At 41.0% G+C, this 18,336-nt stretch overlaps 1 protein-coding gene across 2 annotated transcripts in view; it reads right to left on the minus strand.

Moving 5' to 3' along the window:
- The window catches only part of Xk (X-linked Kx blood group antigen, Kell and VPS13A binding protein), a 57,154-nt gene extending 39,736 nt beyond the window's left edge, over positions 1 to 17,418 (minus strand). The window contains exons 1-2 of one of the 2 annotated variants that reach the window (XM_026387578.2): positions 16,554 to 17,418; positions 8,510 to 8,772 (exon numbers count right to left, since the gene is read on the minus strand). In XM_026387578.2, the coding sequence (XP_026243363.1) occupies positions 8,510 to 8,772; positions 16,554 to 16,798 (508 nt within the window). In that variant the 5' untranslated portion in view covers positions 16,799 to 17,418. The remainder of the gene's footprint in view (positions 1 to 8,509; positions 8,773 to 16,553) is intronic. The other variant, XM_026387579.2, reaches the window with a different exon arrangement.
- Between the last annotated feature and the right edge of the window lie 918 nt (positions 17,419 to 18,336).

Below are 18,336 nucleotides of genomic sequence, written 5' to 3' on the forward strand. Positions count from 1 at the left end.
TCCCCCCAAGCTAGATTCTTGTGCTCATCTATGCTCAGAGGTGATATTTTTTCTTTTAAAAGCAGATGGTTTATTTAAGAAATTATTTAAAATCTATTTTGTCCTAGGGGTTGTGAAGTAAAAAAAAAAAAAAGATACTTAATCCTGATCTTGAGAACTTCAGTGTAGAAGACATCATCCACATATGTTGCTTCAAATATTCCATATGAACTAATAACCACCAAGTTCTTGTCCCCAGGACTATATTTCAGAATGCCTCCTTGGTAACAGAAATGAGAACCTATCTCACAAGGTCCTAAAATACCTAAAATGATGTTTTCTGCTATGTGGAACCATGCCATACCCTGGCAGACCCTGACAACAATGTGACCACAGACCTGATTAGCAGCTTTCTTCTTCTCTCTCAGATTTCAGTGTTCCCTCTCCCAAAAGGGTACTGGTCACCAATGGTGTCCTCTCCACAGGGCCCAAGCTACAGGGAACCTTTCCTCATGTTCCCTCACTCATCTTTCAAAAAGGCATAAAAGGCCTAAACTTAGGTGGGCTCATGCCTTCCCAAGGGCAACAGTTCTCTCTGCACCCCCTTTTCTTTGCAAGCTTAAGTTTTCTTACACACATGGAAGGGGCATTTGGCTGAGTTCTGGATTAGCATGCTGCCATGCCGGTCAGAGTCCCCATGTTTCCTGTGAACACCACAATCACAACTGAGCATAATACATAAAGGGACAGTAGTGTCCCTGATGATCTTCCCAGGCCCCTTGACTCTGCAGAAGGCTTGCCAGCAAGGGCTCATTCAGGTTCAACCTCCAAACCCCTTTATTTTTTTTTAATTGGTTGTTCAAAACATTACAAAGCTCATGACATATCATATTTCATACATTTGATTCAAGTGGGTTATGAACTCCCATTTTTACTACGTATACAGATTGCAGATTCACATTGGTTACACATCCACGTCCAAACCCCTTTAAATACCATTCAGAGTCTGAAAGAGCTAGGTTCCTTACAAGAGTCACACTGACCACTGGTGTCAACTACTGTGTGGACTGTAAGGTGATCACCTGACCACATTAAACCATTCATATGACATGGTTAATCCACTCACTATGATTTCTCCTGACCTGAATGAATTCCTCTGCAATGCTGTCCTGAGAAATACCTAAGGAGCTGTTTTGGGATATAATAAGGAGCCAAAGCCATAAGTCAAATAAATAGCTTCTAAGCATCAGAGAGATATCTAACCAACATAGCAAGATCTGAGTATAATGAGTACCCCTTAACATTGCCCATCTTAGAGGCACTCACTCTCCACAGAAGGATATGGGACTAGGAGAAATCCAGGCCCTGGACACTGAGATGTTTCACTGCAGGGAAGAGAGGGGCAATGGTGTCTCTACCATGTGATCAGCTGAAGGGGACCCTCCACCTGCAGTCTCTGGGGAGAGGCCTGCTTGCTACTTGCATGAGCAGCGCAGGAAGAGATGAACTTGGCCAAGGAGTGCTTCAAGGCTCTATGTGGAATCACAGCTTTGTGGGGTAGATGTCCTGACCATGAGGTTGCTATAAGTGTGAGGACCTGCGGGCATTATGTGGCACTAAAGGCTTCTTGGGTTTCTACATGCACAGCGTCCAAGGAGCCCTAAGCACAACCCTGACACTGTTTCCTTCATCTTCAGGCTGCTCCTGGGCATTAGCCAAAGGCCAAGCCAGGTGCTTCTGCTTCCACAGAGGCAGAGAGGCTGAGTCAGCACCAGGCACAGGGAGCACAGAGGAAACCAGAGTGTGGCCTGCCTGGCATGTCCATTTCCTCCCATCCCCTTCCTCTGCGTGGCACTCTCCTGTCTCTCCCCAAGGGGCAGCAGGGGGTGGTTGTCACAGCCAGTGGCCGTGTCATCCAGGAACCACCTGAGCACCAGGCCCAGCTGCTCCTTGGGGAAGCACATGTATTTGGCCCCCAATGGTTCTATGTTGCTCTGTGAAATACATAACCATTGACAGGTTAGGTCTTCCTTGTGAGATTGATGATGTTGTTTATATGGAATATATTAATATATTAATAAGTACATTTTGATTTAAGTCACATCTTTAAAAAAAATCTTCATCTGAAAGCAAAAACATACTACACAAGTCTGCTCCTTCAACCACCATTTGACCCAGCTATTGCCCTTCTCGGACTATTCCCTGAAGACCTTAAAAGAGCGCACTACAGGGATACTGCCACATGGATGTTCTTAGCAGCACAATTCACAATAGCTAGACTGTGGAACCAACCCAGATGCCCTTCAATAGATGAATGGATAAAAAAATGTGGCATTTATACACCATGGAGTATTACGCAGCACTAAAAAATGATAAAATTGTGGAATTTGCAGGGAAATGGATGGCACTAGAGCAGATTATGCTAAGTGAAGCCAGCCAATCCCTAAAAAACAAATGCCAAATGTCTTCTTTGATATAATGAGAGCAACTAAGAATAGAGCAGGGAGGAAGAGCAAGAAAAAAAGATTAACATTAAACAGAGACATGAGGTGGGAGGGAAAGGGAGACAAAAGGGAAAATGCATGGAAATGGAGGGAGACCCTCATTGTTATACAAAATTACATATAAGAGGTTGTGAGGGGAAGGGGAAAATAAACAAGGAGAGAAATGAATTACAGTAGATGGGGTAGAGAGAGAAGATGGGAGGGGAGGGGAGGGGGGATAGTAGAGGATAGGAAAGGTAGCAGAATACAACAGTCACTAATATGGCATTATGCACAAATGTGGATGTGTAATTGATGTGATTCTGCAATCTGTATTTGGGATAAAAATGGGAGTTCATAACCCACTTGAATCTAATGTATGAAATATGATATGTCAAGAGCTTTGTAATGTTTTGAACAACCAATAAAAAAAAAAGTCTGCTCCTTCTACAAAGTACTCCACCACTACAAACGGGGGTCCATGACTGCAACTGCTCATGTCAGGAACCTGGGAACCACTCAGCATCTCCTCTGCCTCACCTTCATATCTAATTAATTACCATGGTCATTCCACATCCACATTCTTAATATTGCTCCAATAAGTCAGTCTGACTATTCCACTCTAAGCCATTATGACTGTCACCTTGGCAACCATAGCAGCCCACTTACTGGTCTTCCTGTTTCTCCTTTCACTCTCTTCCAATCCATTTTCCAGAGTAATCAGTTTCTAAAAGTAAATCTGATCATGACACTGTGTTGCTGAATGCTCGTCAGTGCCCTCCCATTGCCTTTGGGACAAAGCTTGAAATCCTGGCATGCTTTTTCCTGTTTTTTTCTCACCTGCCTTATCCGCTTTATGTGCCAGCTTTAATATAAACCTATGTTCTGGAAATGCATGGAAATGGGAAATCTCATCTCCCAGGCTTAGTTAGATTCCCCCAATCTCCCCCTCACACTTTGCAGGATTTATCTGCAACAAAATGAATACATGATTCATTGTTTCATGTCTATTTATCCTATTCTAAGATGATAGGGCCTGCCCACCTTATTCACCACTTTATCCTCAGAGACCAGCACAGGGTCTGAAATGCAGAACATACTCAATAAAAACTCACTGCATCCATAAATGAAACAACACAAATCTAACTTCAAATCCTGGCTTCTCTGCTGGACCATGAATGTAATTTCCCTCTTTAGAAAGATGAAGAAAATATTTTCCACCTCACAGGGACATGGAAAATGAAATGCTATGATGTTCATCACACTGCCCGGCACAAAGCAAGTCATTATGAAGATCAACATTACCACCTAAAATGGGAGAGAGAAGGGCACTGTCAAGTCCAGGCAGGCCAAATGGCAGACTGTAGGGACCTTCCAAGAGCAGAACAACCTTGTTCTCTTTACCTGGGCTTCAGCCCAACACATTTTCCAAGGTTCGGTGACTTCATCAAGCCTCTGGTAAGAACTGACTAAATTCACAGTGTCTCAGGATGGCTAAACTCACCCTAGGCTGAAACTCATAAATATGGTGTTTATTATTTGTTCACACTGAAAAAGAAAACTTTTATATGAAATACACACAACAGGCAAATCCACAGAGACAGAAAGTAGATTAGTGGTTGCCAGAGTCTAGGGGCACAGGAAATGAGGAGTGACTATTAATGGGTAGGGATTTCTTTTTGGCATAATGAAAATGTTCTATAAATAGATAGTGGTGATGATGGCCCAACAACACTGTGACTATACTAAAAGTTACTAAATTGTACACGAAAAAATGGTCTAATTTAAAACTTTATATTATATAAATATTATAATATTAAAAAAGCAACTCTGCTTATTTTTCTTACCAAACCCTTCCAAGGCCAAATTCATCATTGTTTGCTCAGGAGCACAGAGTTAGAGAGTAGAAGGTAATAGAATTTGAATCCTGAATGGAATCAGGTTCTGATGGACTCCAGGTACCTCTCCTGTCAAGAGGACAGATATTTCTATTGGTCTAGAACACATTTAGATGGCATGGCAGATACTGTTTTCTGTCTATTCAATATTCATCCCTCCTATTGTCTTTTAAGAAAACACAGTTTTGTTCTAAGTGAAACCCAACCCCAGGACATCATGAGTAACCTAATCCAATGTCCCCAAACTTCTCTGATAATAGGATCACTTGGATTCACTGTTAAAAAACAAAAGAGAAAATAAAAAGATATACCCTGGGCCTCCATCTCCCAACCCATACCCAACAAGTCAGTTTCCAGAGATGAGTTCTGGTAATCTATATATTTAACAAGGCTCCAAGTAATTCTAATCATCTTTACGAGATTATGAAGAATACTGCTACTAGCTTTTTGTAACTGTGACCAAAATACCTGACAAGAACAACTTGGAGGAAGAAAAGTTTGTTTTCAGCTCATGGTTTCAGAGGTCCAGTCCATTGTCAGCTGACTCCTCTGCTATGGCCTGAGGTAAGGCAGAATATCATGGATGAAGGGTATGGATGGAGGAAAGTTGCTCAATTCAAGGCAGCAGGAAGCAGCGAGGGAAAGAAAGGAGCCAGGGACAAAATATAATCCCCAAGGGTGACCCCCCCCCCAGTGACATACTTCCTGAAGCCACACCCCCCATAGTTACTACCTAGTAATACATTCAAATTATTAATCCATCAAATGGACTAATCTATCAATTAAGTTATAGCTTTTAAAATCTAATCACCTCACCTCTGAACACTCCTGCTTTGCCATGTGAACTTTTTGGGAGACATCTCATATCCAAACTTTAATACACTGGTTTAAAACATTGGTGGCTATCATTCCTATGCCTGATTTTCCAAGCATCTCTCTCAATCAGGTGACCTTATGATCACTTCTGGTCAATGATACCTAAAGTAAATTCCACCAGGGAAATTTCTGGGAAAGTTATACTTGGTAATAAAAGGAGAAAGTCATCTGCTCCTCCCTCCTCAGCCCTTCTTCCTATCTTGAATGCAGCTATGATGGTTGCAAACATAGTAACAACCCAAGACAAAGGCCAATGGATCTGCAGGGAACATCAACTTCTCCACTGCTGAAATAATGCCAGCAATTACACACCTCCAATTTCTTGTTACATGAGCCAAATCAACACTGGGTTGTTTAACCTATAATCAGGTGTTTGTTCCATGTACCAAATGTATTCCCAAACATATGATAGACAGTTCCAAAATTTGCCTGTGACACATCCTAGCCCACATTCCATTTATAAGGGCCTTGCCCCTTCTGGGTGAGGGATTCCTTCCTCAGATACATTAAAGTAGTGATTTGGGTTGCATAGATGGCAGCCATTTGTCTATTTAACAAGCTCATGCCTACTTCCTCTTTTCAGGTCTAACTGATTTATCATTTAACTCTCAGAGGACATATATTTTTTTCCAACCTCTTGGGATATCTCACAGATATCTCTTGTGATACTGACAAGGGATATTTAGAAGATAGATTTTATTTTCCTGAACGAAATTCTGTCTGAAAAACCACAAGGGTTAGCAAACATTTTCTGTAAGGAGCTAGACAATAAATATTTTAGGCTTTGTGGACCATATGCTTCTGCTGTAACTATTCATCTCTATGACACTGTAGCCCCAAAACAGCCAGAGACAGTATACACATGAAAAAGGATAGCTGTGTTCCATATAAAATTTTATTTACAAAAACAGGCAGTGCCCTGATTAGGCCCATAAGGCAGTCTTCACTATCAAAAACTTGAGAAAAAATGGATCTGCTTATAAAAATCATCAGGTTATCACTACATCTGATTTTTCACTATGTTCCTTCCCACTTGGAAAAGCAATAAACTGGGAAAGGGGTATACTGTACTCAGAAAATATACCTTAGTCATGACCCATTTCAGTTATAAGTCCTTAGAGATTAAAGATACTGCTATACTTATTCAGTACCTACTGTCTACCAGGGGTTGTGGTTCAAGACCACTACTTAAGATCCTGACCTATATCTTTTTAAAAAAATATTTATTTTTTAGTTGTAGCTGGACACAATATCTTTATTTCACTTATTTATTTTTATGTGGTGCTGAGGATCGAACCCAGGGCCTTGCATGTGCTAGGCGAGTGCTCTACCGCTGAGCCACAACCCCAGCCCCTGACTCATATCTTAAGAGTCATAGTCAGGTAACCTGTGGTAAGGAAGATCCCTCTGACATGTAAGTATCATATGACACCACCATGAATTAAGACATTTACCATCCCATTTAAAATACAGGCAAAAAGAAGATAAAACTGAACGGAGTGAAACAAATAAGAGTATTTTTTTTAAAAAATTCTGATTTCAGGGGCTGGGGATGTGGCTCAAGCAGTAGTGCGCTCGCCTGGCATGCGTGCGGCCCGGGTTTGATCCTCAGCACCACATACAAACAAAGATGTTGTGTCCGCCGAAAGCTAAAAAAAAAAAAAATACATTAACATTTTCTCTCGCCCGCTCTCTCTCTCTCTCTTTAAAAAAAGAAAAAAAAATTCTGATTTCAGCATTTTCTTAAATGTATATTTTTTCAACTAAAAGCTTTGAAACCATTTGCATGTCTGTAGTACCCATTTTTCTTTTATATATAATATTAATGTATAGGAAGGGTTATTTGCCCTCTCATTTGAAGGTTTTTCATTTGTGTCCAATATAAATAGAGGTTTGTGGGAAACCTGAATTAGCTAAAAATCTGCCGTTAATTTTATGATGTGAGAATAGCCCAAAGATAGAAAACTGTGTTCACTTAAAAGCAAAAGCTCCTAAAATACCTATCAGAACTTCAAGAAGACAGGATAGTGGCCTTGATTCCACCATGCACCACAAAACTTTTAGTTGAAAAAATATACATTTAAGAAAATGCTGAAATCAGAATTTTTTTTTTAGATAGAGTGAGAGAGGAGAGAGAGGGAGAGAGAGAGAGAGAGAGAGAATTTTTTAATATTTATTTTTTAGTTATCGGCGGACACAACATCTTTGTTGGTATGTGGTGCTGAGGATCCAACCCGGGCCGCACGCATACCAGGCAAGCGCGCTACCGCTTGAGCCACATCCCCAGCCCAAGAATTTTTAAAAAATATATCACAATCAACCATCTCAGCTAATTTAGAGCTATCATTGAAAGACAGAGATGAAATTCCAAGAGGACCATCCTCTGTCTTTTCTAAAGGCAAACTGTCATTTCTAAAAATGGTCACAGTGGTATTTTTGGTCTCTCATGATCAATTCCCTAACAAGAGTTTACTTCCCTCCCCTTTCCTTAAAAGGAAAGTCACCTGACTCTGTGACTGCTTCAACAGAGAAGGCTGCACAAGTGATAGTCCGTGTCTCCCAAGGCTGGATCACAGAAGGCCACATGGCTTCTATCTGGCCCAAGCCTTTTCTCACTATGAAGAAACTATCCCTGGAAGCAGCCACCATGCTGTGAGGAAGCCCAACTTCAACTACATAGTGAGATCAAATGGAGGTGACCCAAGATCCCCAACAACAGCCAGCATTAAGACATATGAAGCTGGGCACAGTGGCACAAGCCTGTAATCCCAGCAACCCAAGAGACTGAGGCAGGAGGATCACAAGTTCAAGGTCAGCCTCAGCGACTTAGTAAGACTCAGTCTCATAATAATAAATAAAAGGGCTTGGGATATAGCTTAATACTAGAGCACTCCTGAGTTAAATCCTCAGTACAAAACAAAAACAAAAACAAACTAACAACAACAACAACAAAAAAACAACATGGGAGCAATAAGACATGTGAATGAATGGGGCTTCAATGGATTCTAGTCCCCCATCTTTGAGTCACTCAGTTGATCCACAGTTGGAGCATAGATAAGCTTTCTTCCCCTTTGAACCTTGTCCAAAATGCAGATTCCTAAGCAAATTCAATGTTATCATTTTAATTCACTAAACTTTGAGCTTAGTAAGTAGAACACAGACTCAGGATTAAAAGCATGTACGAATGACTTTCACTTGAAACAAAATAAACAGCATGTTTTTGTCTCCCATTTGGAGCCCCAAGTGCAAAGAGAAATAAAAAAATATACATACCTCTTCCAACAGTGATGGTCTGCTCCAAGACGCTTATATACAGCTGCAGGGTCAGTTGGGGGGCGGAGCCCAGAAAAGCCTGGATCACTGAAGCCCGGCTAAATGCAGAGCGGTGGGTAAATAGCTTGCCTTCTGCCTGGCCCACCTCCTTCTCAATCTCCTCTGAGAAGCCATTTTTTGGCATCTGCCGCTTCTTGGTGATGCTGACATAAGGTTCTTCACTGTGGCCTGACTGACAGTAGATGCAGAAGACTTCAAAACACCTGAAAACAAATCAGCAAGTCATAATAATTACAGATGGGCAGGATTCTCCTTTCTCAGTCATCCTGCTTCCAATTGTTCTGGTTCTCAAAGCCTTGACTTGGCTATTTTGGACTATAATCATCCCTCTAAGTTATCCCCTCCAAGGACCAGTTCTAAGTACTTGGTCCTCTTCAGGCCCTCCTGCAGGCCAATGGGAATTGAGTAAGAACCAAATTGAGGGGTGAGGGCTGAGGATGTGGCTCAAACGGTAGCGTGCTCGCCTGGCATGCGTGCGGCCCTGGTTCGATCCTCAGTACCACATACAAACAAAGATGTGTGTCTGCCGAGAACTAAAAAATAAATATTAAAAAATTCTCTCTCTCTCTCTCCCCTCTCTCTCTCTCTCTCTCTCTCTCTCTCTCTCTCTCTCTCCCACTCTCTCTCTTTAAAAAAAATAAAAATTAAAGTAATTAAAAAAAAACAAATTGAGGGGTGACACCAAAGACCACAGAGGAAAGGAAACTTACTAGAGAATGGCAAGTGGATCAGGCTCAAGTCACAAAAAAATATTCAATTTTCCCTATTGACACATCAGCTGTGCAGCCCTGGGCAAATAACTTATCCTCTGAGCCTTTTCTCTCAATTATAAAGCAGAAAAGATAGCTACTTTGCTGTGAAAGATGGCAATAACACACACACACACACACACACACACACACACACACACACACACACACTCCCTATAATAGATTCCCCAAACCGTTCTAGTTAAAGCAGAAAGTATAGTTGGGCAATTGCCCAGCTCAGGAAAGCTTGCCATCTAGCATTTCACTGGAAGACCACAATATGTTACCTATCTCATTGTCCTCATAAGCCCTTGCATGGCAGGGCTAAAGCCAATCATGCCCAGTGGCTTGCCAGATATGTCTTATAGAATTCCAAGTCTGCTCTAGGGACAAAGTCTTAACCAATAACATTTCCAGAATGAGAATATCTGGCTTTTAAACTTGATTTCCTCTTTAGGTAATGATATGGCTGCTGAAAAGGGGAAGAGTACTAATGCCTGTGATTTAAGTACACACACACACACACACACACACACACACACACATACACTCACATTGAGAGACAGACAGGGATGGCTAAAAGTGTGAAACAAAATGTTAATCGTGAAGTCTAGGTGGTGGGTACTTGGGTGTTCACAGGAGAAATCAAGTTTTCTTCTATATGTTTGAAATTTTCCATAATAAAAGGCAGGGAAAATGGGTTATCCCTAGGAATAGGAAAAACATTCATGGCCTTAGGTTTAAAAATTGTTGAAGGCTTTTTTTTCCCCTTGAAACATGTACTTTCATAACAACCTTATAATGCTGCTAGAAGATTTTATAGCTTCATCTACTTTATTGAATGTTGTTAACTTTATACTCTCACCCTGAGGCAACTATGGCAATGAGAATACATTTATAATTTGAAATAATAAAATAAAGTCATTGATGCAAGGTAGGAAATGCAGGAGCTTTTCTGGTGAGTACAAAGTGAACATATTTTGTGATTATTACCTTTGCTCCTTGTTTCTGGGAGAAAGAAGGAGTGCAGTACTGTGGGGGGGGGAGGTTTATCTAGTACATTTTGTGCAGTGGGATCAAGGTTACTTCAATATATTACATGAAAACATACAAAATAGCATGTGCCAGTTTGTTCAGCTGAAAATAATTATAACCAAGTTCAGGTCATGAGTTTGAGCCCAGCTGGTCCCAAACACAAATATGTGACTGGGGACTGAATGAGGCCTAGCCACTTTAGCCACTACACACTGCCAGACCATTGACAACAATATAGATTGGAAGATAGAATAAACCAATAGGCATTTTTCCCCCTCAAATATATGAAGAGTGAAGATGCACTTTACTCAGTGCTACAGGGAATGCAAAAAATAGTTGGATGTACCCCTGCCTCATTGAGAGGTGCTCATTATCTAAATGGAGCAATGGGATATTGAATAAGGATAAGTAATTGAAACTACTAACATTTATACAGTAGTTTTAGCTCATAGAATATTTTCTTATATATTTTCTCACTTAGAAAGTCTACTACAAGAATTTGAATCAGCATTATTTGTAATAGCAAAATTGCATGAATACTCTCAAGGTCTTCAAAATGAAAGAGTAATTAAATAAATCACAATATATCTATTCAATGCAATATTATGTAGTGCTTAAAACTGGTGGTTTAGAAATGCATCTATTGACATTAAAAAAAAATGCTGGGCTGGGGATATAGCTCAGTAGTTGAACACCCTAGGATGCTCAAGGCCTGGGTTTCATCCCCAGCATCAAAAATAAGTAAATAAAGAAGTAAAAATTAAAATACTTAGTAAATAAAAGAAACAAATGGCAACAGAATATATAGAGAAAATTACATTTTTAAAAAAGAAAATTATACACATATATAAATACATACAAATTACACACACAAACACACAATGGCATGTTTGAGCTGCTTCATACTGACTCAAGAGCACTTACTGTTAAATAGGAATTTTGTAAGCCAGTTGTTAAACAACTAGTAGCTTAATCACATTTGATGGGGATAAACACATTGTGGAAATCTGAAAACACTGAAAATCAGGGCTTGTTTACCTTGAGAGTTTACAAGCATTCACCATAAAAATATTAGTAAGAACTTACAACAAAAACATTAAGAATTATTCTCTTTAGAAGTTTTGTTTTGTTTACTGTACATATCTGTTTTCTGCTTTTTTGTCATTTCAACAACAAATATGCTTTACTTACATAACAAAATTAAGTTTAGAGTTTGTTTTTTTTTTTTTTTTTTTTTTTTTTGGTGGTGCTGGGGCTTTGTGCATGTCAGGGAAGCACTCTACCAACTGAGCTGTGAGCTGTATCCCCGCCCAAGTTTATAGAGTTTTTAAAAATCAAAACAATAAGCAATCAAAATACCAATACATGCTGAGAGCTAAATTAATGAATTGAGGATTCAGTTAGGAGGAGAATGGAATTCTCTTAAGGCTGAGGAGGGGGCTGTGTGAAATGGGAAGCATTTATAGAGTTGTGGACAAAATAAAACTTCATTCATCAATCAATGGAAATAGAAGGTACCAGAATGAAATAATGAAGTGACTCTAAAGCCAAGAGAGACTTTATCACAATCCACTGCTTTTCCCAGGTAATACATTGTCTTAGCACACTTTTATACAATCTAGGTGTTTAATAAATATGTTAATGGCCCCAAGATCTTTTGCCACTACTGGGTAAGAAAACTAAGCAGAAATGAACTACTGCTGTATTCTTGGAATTCCACAAGACTTATCTAATTACTCCAAATATGTTTTGGTAGTCTGTTTTGCTTAAGAAGTATCTAAATAAAGCCCCAAATTAGATACTTTCAACAAAAATTATTCAATGTATGACTGCTGCTCAGGTAGAATGCCTGTTAGCATGTTCAAGGCCCTGGGTTTTATACCCAGCACATGCATGCACACCCACACACACAAAAAAAAAAACCTTTTTTTAATCATTCAAGGTAGTTTTCCAGTATCATGTACATCAGGGGTCAGGAAATTTTTCTGTAAAGTATTTACAGAGAATAAATATTTTAGGCTTTATAGGCCATGGTCCCTGTTACAACTGCTCAGCTCTTGCCTCTGAAGAGCTAAAACAGATATAGGCAATCTATAAATGAATGACCATGATATAAAACCAATAAAACCTTACTTATAAAAACAGGTAGTTGAGGGAATCTGGCCAATGGGACACAGTTTACCAACCACTGATGTAGACAGATAGATAATCAGTAGTTGGGTCCATTTTTTTAACTTTATCCCATTAGCAAGCATCATATATCCCATTTTTTAAAGCATAAAACCAGGAGTTTATTTCTTAGCTGAAACCATTCATGTTGATATCAGAACAAATAACTTGTGGAACCAGGGACCCTAATAAAAATACATTTTCCAAAGAAATACTATGATTTCCTATAAGCCATGTTATCTTCACATGACATGCATGCTCTGAGAGGCTACACAAGAACCAAACTGGTTAAGTAGAAAACGCTGTAAGACCTTTGAAGAGCCACTTCCTTAATCTCTTTGAGCCTCAATTCCTGGACTGTAAAAATAAGATAATGACAGTTAGCTCACAGGGTTTTATAGTGGATGGAATAAAACACCATAAAAAGCACTTTGCCAATGAAATAAATATTCTTTAAATGTAGACTGTTAAATTCTCTCAAAAGTTTACTATAGAGGGAAAGTATGGTGAATCATTTTGCAATGTTCTCTAAAGATTTTTGGAATTTTTTAGCCTTTATAATACAAACGCAGATTTGTAATGTACCATTTTTTCCTCATTATGCCAGTAAATAAAAATGGGGGGAATTTTTTGATCTTGTAACTCATTTACATTTACACCTCTCAATCAATTTATGAAAGTTAACTGTAAAAGAATGATCAAGGGCTGGGGATATAGCTCAGTTGGTAGAGTGCTTGCCTTGCATGTACAAGGCCCTGGGTTCAATTTAAAAAAAAAAAATCAATAGAATGGTGCTCATTCTACTGAATGGTTGGTTGGTTGGTTCTGGTAAGAGATGTTTCCCCCTCCCTGTTTTTCCAAAGTATCTATTATAATTCACGGTAAGATTTTCCTGAAAATTGAGAAGAAAAATAAATTCAGGGTATTATCCAAAGTTCATATTCAGACCCATCCTTAATGTAGAAACAACCATATAAACTGCAGCTACAGATTTACATATAAGACTAAAATGCAAGATATAAATAAGCTGCTCTCTCAATGCCTTCCTAAAGGAAAGGAGGGAAAGAGTGGAGTTAATGGTATTTAGTCCATAATCATTAGTATAATGTATTATGGGGGATGATTTTTTTTTTTGATGAGGTGCTGGCATGGAACCCAGGCTTCCTGCATGCTACCTAGGCAAGCATAGTACCACTAAGCTACACCCCAGCAATACTCCTCTATTGCAGTTTAACTGGGCTATCATCCTTTGTGAACTCAAAACCAGCATCTAAGAAGAATGAGTTTGACTAGTACCTACCAGAAGTTAAATAGAGCTGAACTGTCCCAAAACAACTTAGAAGGATGAATAAATCCAACAATAAGTGGGGAGAGGGAGAAACACCATGCCTCTCTTTTGTTTGGGGGAAATAGTTTTAATCTTTACGTGAGCTGATGTATTAGAGTTTCGACAGAACTAATCAGCAAGAAAAAATTCCAGCAGATACTAAGTCATGATAATATATGACAATAAATTGCTTTTGTTTTCATCTGGAAGCTAAGAGACTTGGAACCATATTTTGTGTATCTCAGCTCTCAGATCATGGGTCCAGTATCTCCTTGAAATGAATCAGCTGCATTAGAATGAGAGACTCCTTGGCAGTGGAAGAAGGTTGCCTGTTGTTTTGTTTTTACCTCTTATTTTGTTCCATTCAGAATTTTCTGGAAATAAGTTTTTTTGTTTTCTTGGTTTTTTACAGTGTTGAAGCTTTCTATGTAGTGATCTTTCAAAGCACCAAACTTTTCCTTTCCTTAATAAAATTATGTTTATTGTAAAAACTGAAATATATAGAAAAGTATATAATAAAGGAGAAAATTATATACTTTACTGTTTTTCTAAATACTAAAATCACACCTCACCTTTTAGAAATTACTGCTCTTAACAGCTTAGGGTATTTCCTTCAGCTAAGGTTTATACTTGTCATCTTGTTTTTATACTTAATGTTATGTCATGAGCTTTGTTTTGGGTTACTCTTGGTGTTTAGAATTTAAAATGACGGCAATGACAGGTATTCTCATTTACTTAGATGGCTATTTAGGTTGTTTTAGTTTTAAAATTTAAAACTTTTTCTTAAGGCAGAACTACTAATAAAATGTACTATACACTCTGCTTTCTTTCATAGAGCATAGTAAACATAAATAACTTGATTCCATTTTTTAAGAAGCCTTGGTAACATGGTCTGGTCTGTCATTTTCCTCATCTATAAAGTGGGGACACAGTGGGGAAAGGGGCCTCCCTCACCCCAGAACCCAAATTGTCAATAAAGGTTGTTTTTGTACAGAAAATAAATAAATAAATAAATAAATAAAGTAAGTAAGTAAGTAAGTAAGTGAGGACAAAGGCTGGGGGTGTAGCTCAGTGGTAGAGTGCTGGCTTAGCATGCACAAGGCCCTGGGTCCCATCCTCATCACCTAAATAAATAAATAAAAATCGTGGGGGCAATTACAGCTACCTCATAGTGATGAGTCAACAAACAGGGAACATACTGAACCACTTAACAGAAGAAGCTTTTGAGAAATGACAGTTCTCCCACGTCAAGCCATTGAACTGAGTTTCTCTTCACTGTTGAAGTTAAGAAATGATGAGTGCCTTGCCCAAAGTCAGATCACATTTTTTTTTTTTAACTCAGCAGGAACACTATTGGGACCACAGGGCTTGCTTGGCTAGAAGGACTTTCTCTTCACTAAACAGCTCCAGGTGACAGGACTTTGTAAACTTTCCCTCACCTCCCTCCTCCCTCCCTTTTTCCTCCTTTGATTCTTGCTCAGCTGTCAGGACAACAGTAGCAACTTGTCACTTCTGCCAGCATACACTTTTCTCTTTGTTTCTAGGATTCCAGGGCTTCAGGAGGCTGGGAAACCTGTTCACCAAGTTTGCCATGACTATGTGTAAACCAGTGTCAGCTGGAATGTCTGTTTTTAATGGGAACTGCAAACGTTTTCTAATAGGGCTTTGTAAACTCTATCCTGCTACTCAACTGTGTGTATGTGATGTTGTGTGTGGGTGTGGGTGTGTGGTACTTGTGTGACTGGAGAAGAGACAATTTGATTTCCTGGTAGAAAATGTTCTTGGTTAGCTGAACTTTGTAGTCCCTGAGATGTGTCTCTGGTCTTTCTCTCTTCAAATTCCTCTGTCACCTCTATTTCGAATTCAGGATTACAAATTTGTTTCGAATCCAGATAGAAAACCGTTTATTTTGCTTATCCTAGAGATGAAAGATAGGAAGACAACACATTTTAAACTCCCTTCAAAGGCCTTAGATAAAGGCAAAGTCTGTTTCATTCCCATATATTTATTTCTACTTGCCTTGTGGTCATAAAAACTATTTCCAGAAATGTCACTGACAGTTCTTTTTAACACATAGCCAGTTGTTATCTTCATGGCCCATTGTGTACTAGCTTTCACGACTATGTTTACAACTTAGGCAGGGCTGGAAGACATTTCTATGACCCCATATGTTTCCACACTCCATAATAATCATCATACCAGCGAGACAAAAGACGGGTACGTGGATTTCTAGACTCCTGTATGCCAATTAAATACACTAGTATTTGCGAAGCACTTAGAACAGTGCCTGGCACACAGCAAGCTCCACGTGTCTGATAAATCAAACGAAACCACCTGCTTTAAAAGCGGCTTAGAACCCGCTTCCAAGGATCGGTGACCATACAAGCCAATTTTGCCAGCGCCCCCTGGACCGCGGAGAAGGAACCCCACGAAGCTGCCATTTTTGTCGGTCAAATTCAGGTGAATGTTGACAAGTTCATATGATGGTGCCTGACGGGAATGCTGTTGGGGGGGCAGCTTTAGTGTCATTATACTAGGATCCTGCCACATTCTGGTGACTGGAATCGCGAGGCTGGAGGGGAGGGGGGGTCGGCTTCGGGCCGAGCCACCTGTCCCTACCGGAAGGCCGCCCCCCTCGCTCGGGCTGGTGGGGGGAGCTGGCCGGGGGCTGCGGCCTAGGCTGGCTCCCGGCTTCCGCACGCACCTGAACAGGGGCCCGAGTTGAAGCAGGTGCAGTAGCAGCACGAGCGGGCGATCGCGGCTCAGGTCGCGGTGCACGAAGAGGAGGGTGAGCTGCACTAGCGCGCATGGCATCAGCGAGAAAAACAGCGTCAGCGCCTGCCACATGCGGTCCCCGCCTGACCTGTAGGTGCTGCTCAGGTAGAGCGCCGCCGTCGTCTCGGCTACAAACAGAAACACGGACGCCAGCACCGAGGCCGGGAATTTCATCTCCGCGCTTCAGCGGGGCGGACCGGGGACGGACGCTGTGGCCGTGGCTGTGGCGGCGGCGGCGGCAGCAGCGGCGGCGGCGGCAGTGGCGGTTACCCTAGGGGTTCCTGACATGCCCTGCCCCAACCAACTCCCGCGCTGTGCGCAGCCCGCCGAGGGCACGCGGGCCCGGCCGACCGGCCCGGGCGTTGGAACTGGGCCTGGGGGGTAACCAACCCGGCTGGGGTGGGGCGGGCGGCGCGGCCCCGATGGGACACGCCCACGCGCGCCGTGCGCCGCCGGCGCGCCAGAATGCCCACTGCGTCTCTGTAGTGACGGTCCCCCGGCGGGCCGCGAACCCGCGCCCTGAGACAGGCGCTCCGCGCCACGCCGGGAGTCCGAGAGGAGACAGCCGGCCCTGCTCGCCGCGCGTGCAGCCTCTGGGTCCTAGAGTCCCTTGGTCGGTTCTGTCTGTGGAAACTGGTCACATCCCTTTCAAAAACTGCAACCAACTGTGCCCAGAATTAGGATTTGGCCGCCTTTCCAGCCCCGTCTTTTATTTTCAGGGCCGAGGAAACGCCTGATTCTTCAAAAGACTTGAGTTTGGCATCATTTAAAATAATCAGACCACAGAGATCCTTTTCAAAGTACAAGTGTATTGCCATGACCCACCACTGTGACAGGGAATAGTTGAACTTTTCACTTTGCCTGCGAGCAGGCCCCTTCGTCTTCCAAATATAGTGGTCTGAAGCATTGCTAGTGCTGAAAGAGCATCAGAGAATCTAGGAGCCAAAGCCTCTCCTCCCAGAACCCGCCTACAAAATGTATTCCTCTGTAACTGACTAACTCAGGTCAAAGACCAGGGCCTAATAAGGAAGCAGTTTTCTTGGCCAAGCATACCTCTGCTTGCTGTTGTGCCAATCCTAAAACTAACACAATTCCTTTTCACCGACTGAAATTGAAGCCGATTTCTAGACATCAGGGTGGACTCAGCCCACCCCTGTCCCTCAGACCTTCATCAGGCCGCTAAATCTCTCTAAAACCCAGGTTTTAACCTATCCCTACAGGAATTAGATTTTAATAATTATAAGTATCTCTTTCCCTGCTGCAATTGGGTGATTTCAATCTTCAGGCGTCTCAGGCATTTTTCTATTTAGGAAAATAATGTGAACTCAGAATGTGAAAATTTAGATGGGATCAAGACAAAGAAAGTGGAGGGAGAGAACATGATGAGCTTTTATCTTAGTTGTTATGTGATAAGGGAAAATCTATTTATAAGGGTTGAGGGGAGGATTCAGCGAAAAGCTGAGAGGTACCAGGCCCTTTTTCCAAAAGGATTACTAATGTCTATTTATAGAACCCAGCAGGCCACCAAGCCCTGGATCAAGATACACACACTGTCACCAACACAAAATCAGCAGCGGCACTCCAGAGTATTTGTGTAATGTTTTATTTAGCTTTCAAAGGAAAATTAATTAGTAGCTTATATTATTAATTGGAACACAGTAACTATTTAGCATTAGATTTTAAGGCCAAGGATTATCACAGGTTTTACATTA

This window comes from Urocitellus parryii, chromosome X, assembly GCF_045843805.1.
Source record: "Urocitellus parryii isolate mUroPar1 chromosome X, mUroPar1.hap1, whole genome shotgun sequence".
In the NCBI taxonomy this organism is placed as follows: Eukaryota; Metazoa; Chordata; class Mammalia; order Rodentia; family Sciuridae; genus Urocitellus; species Urocitellus parryii.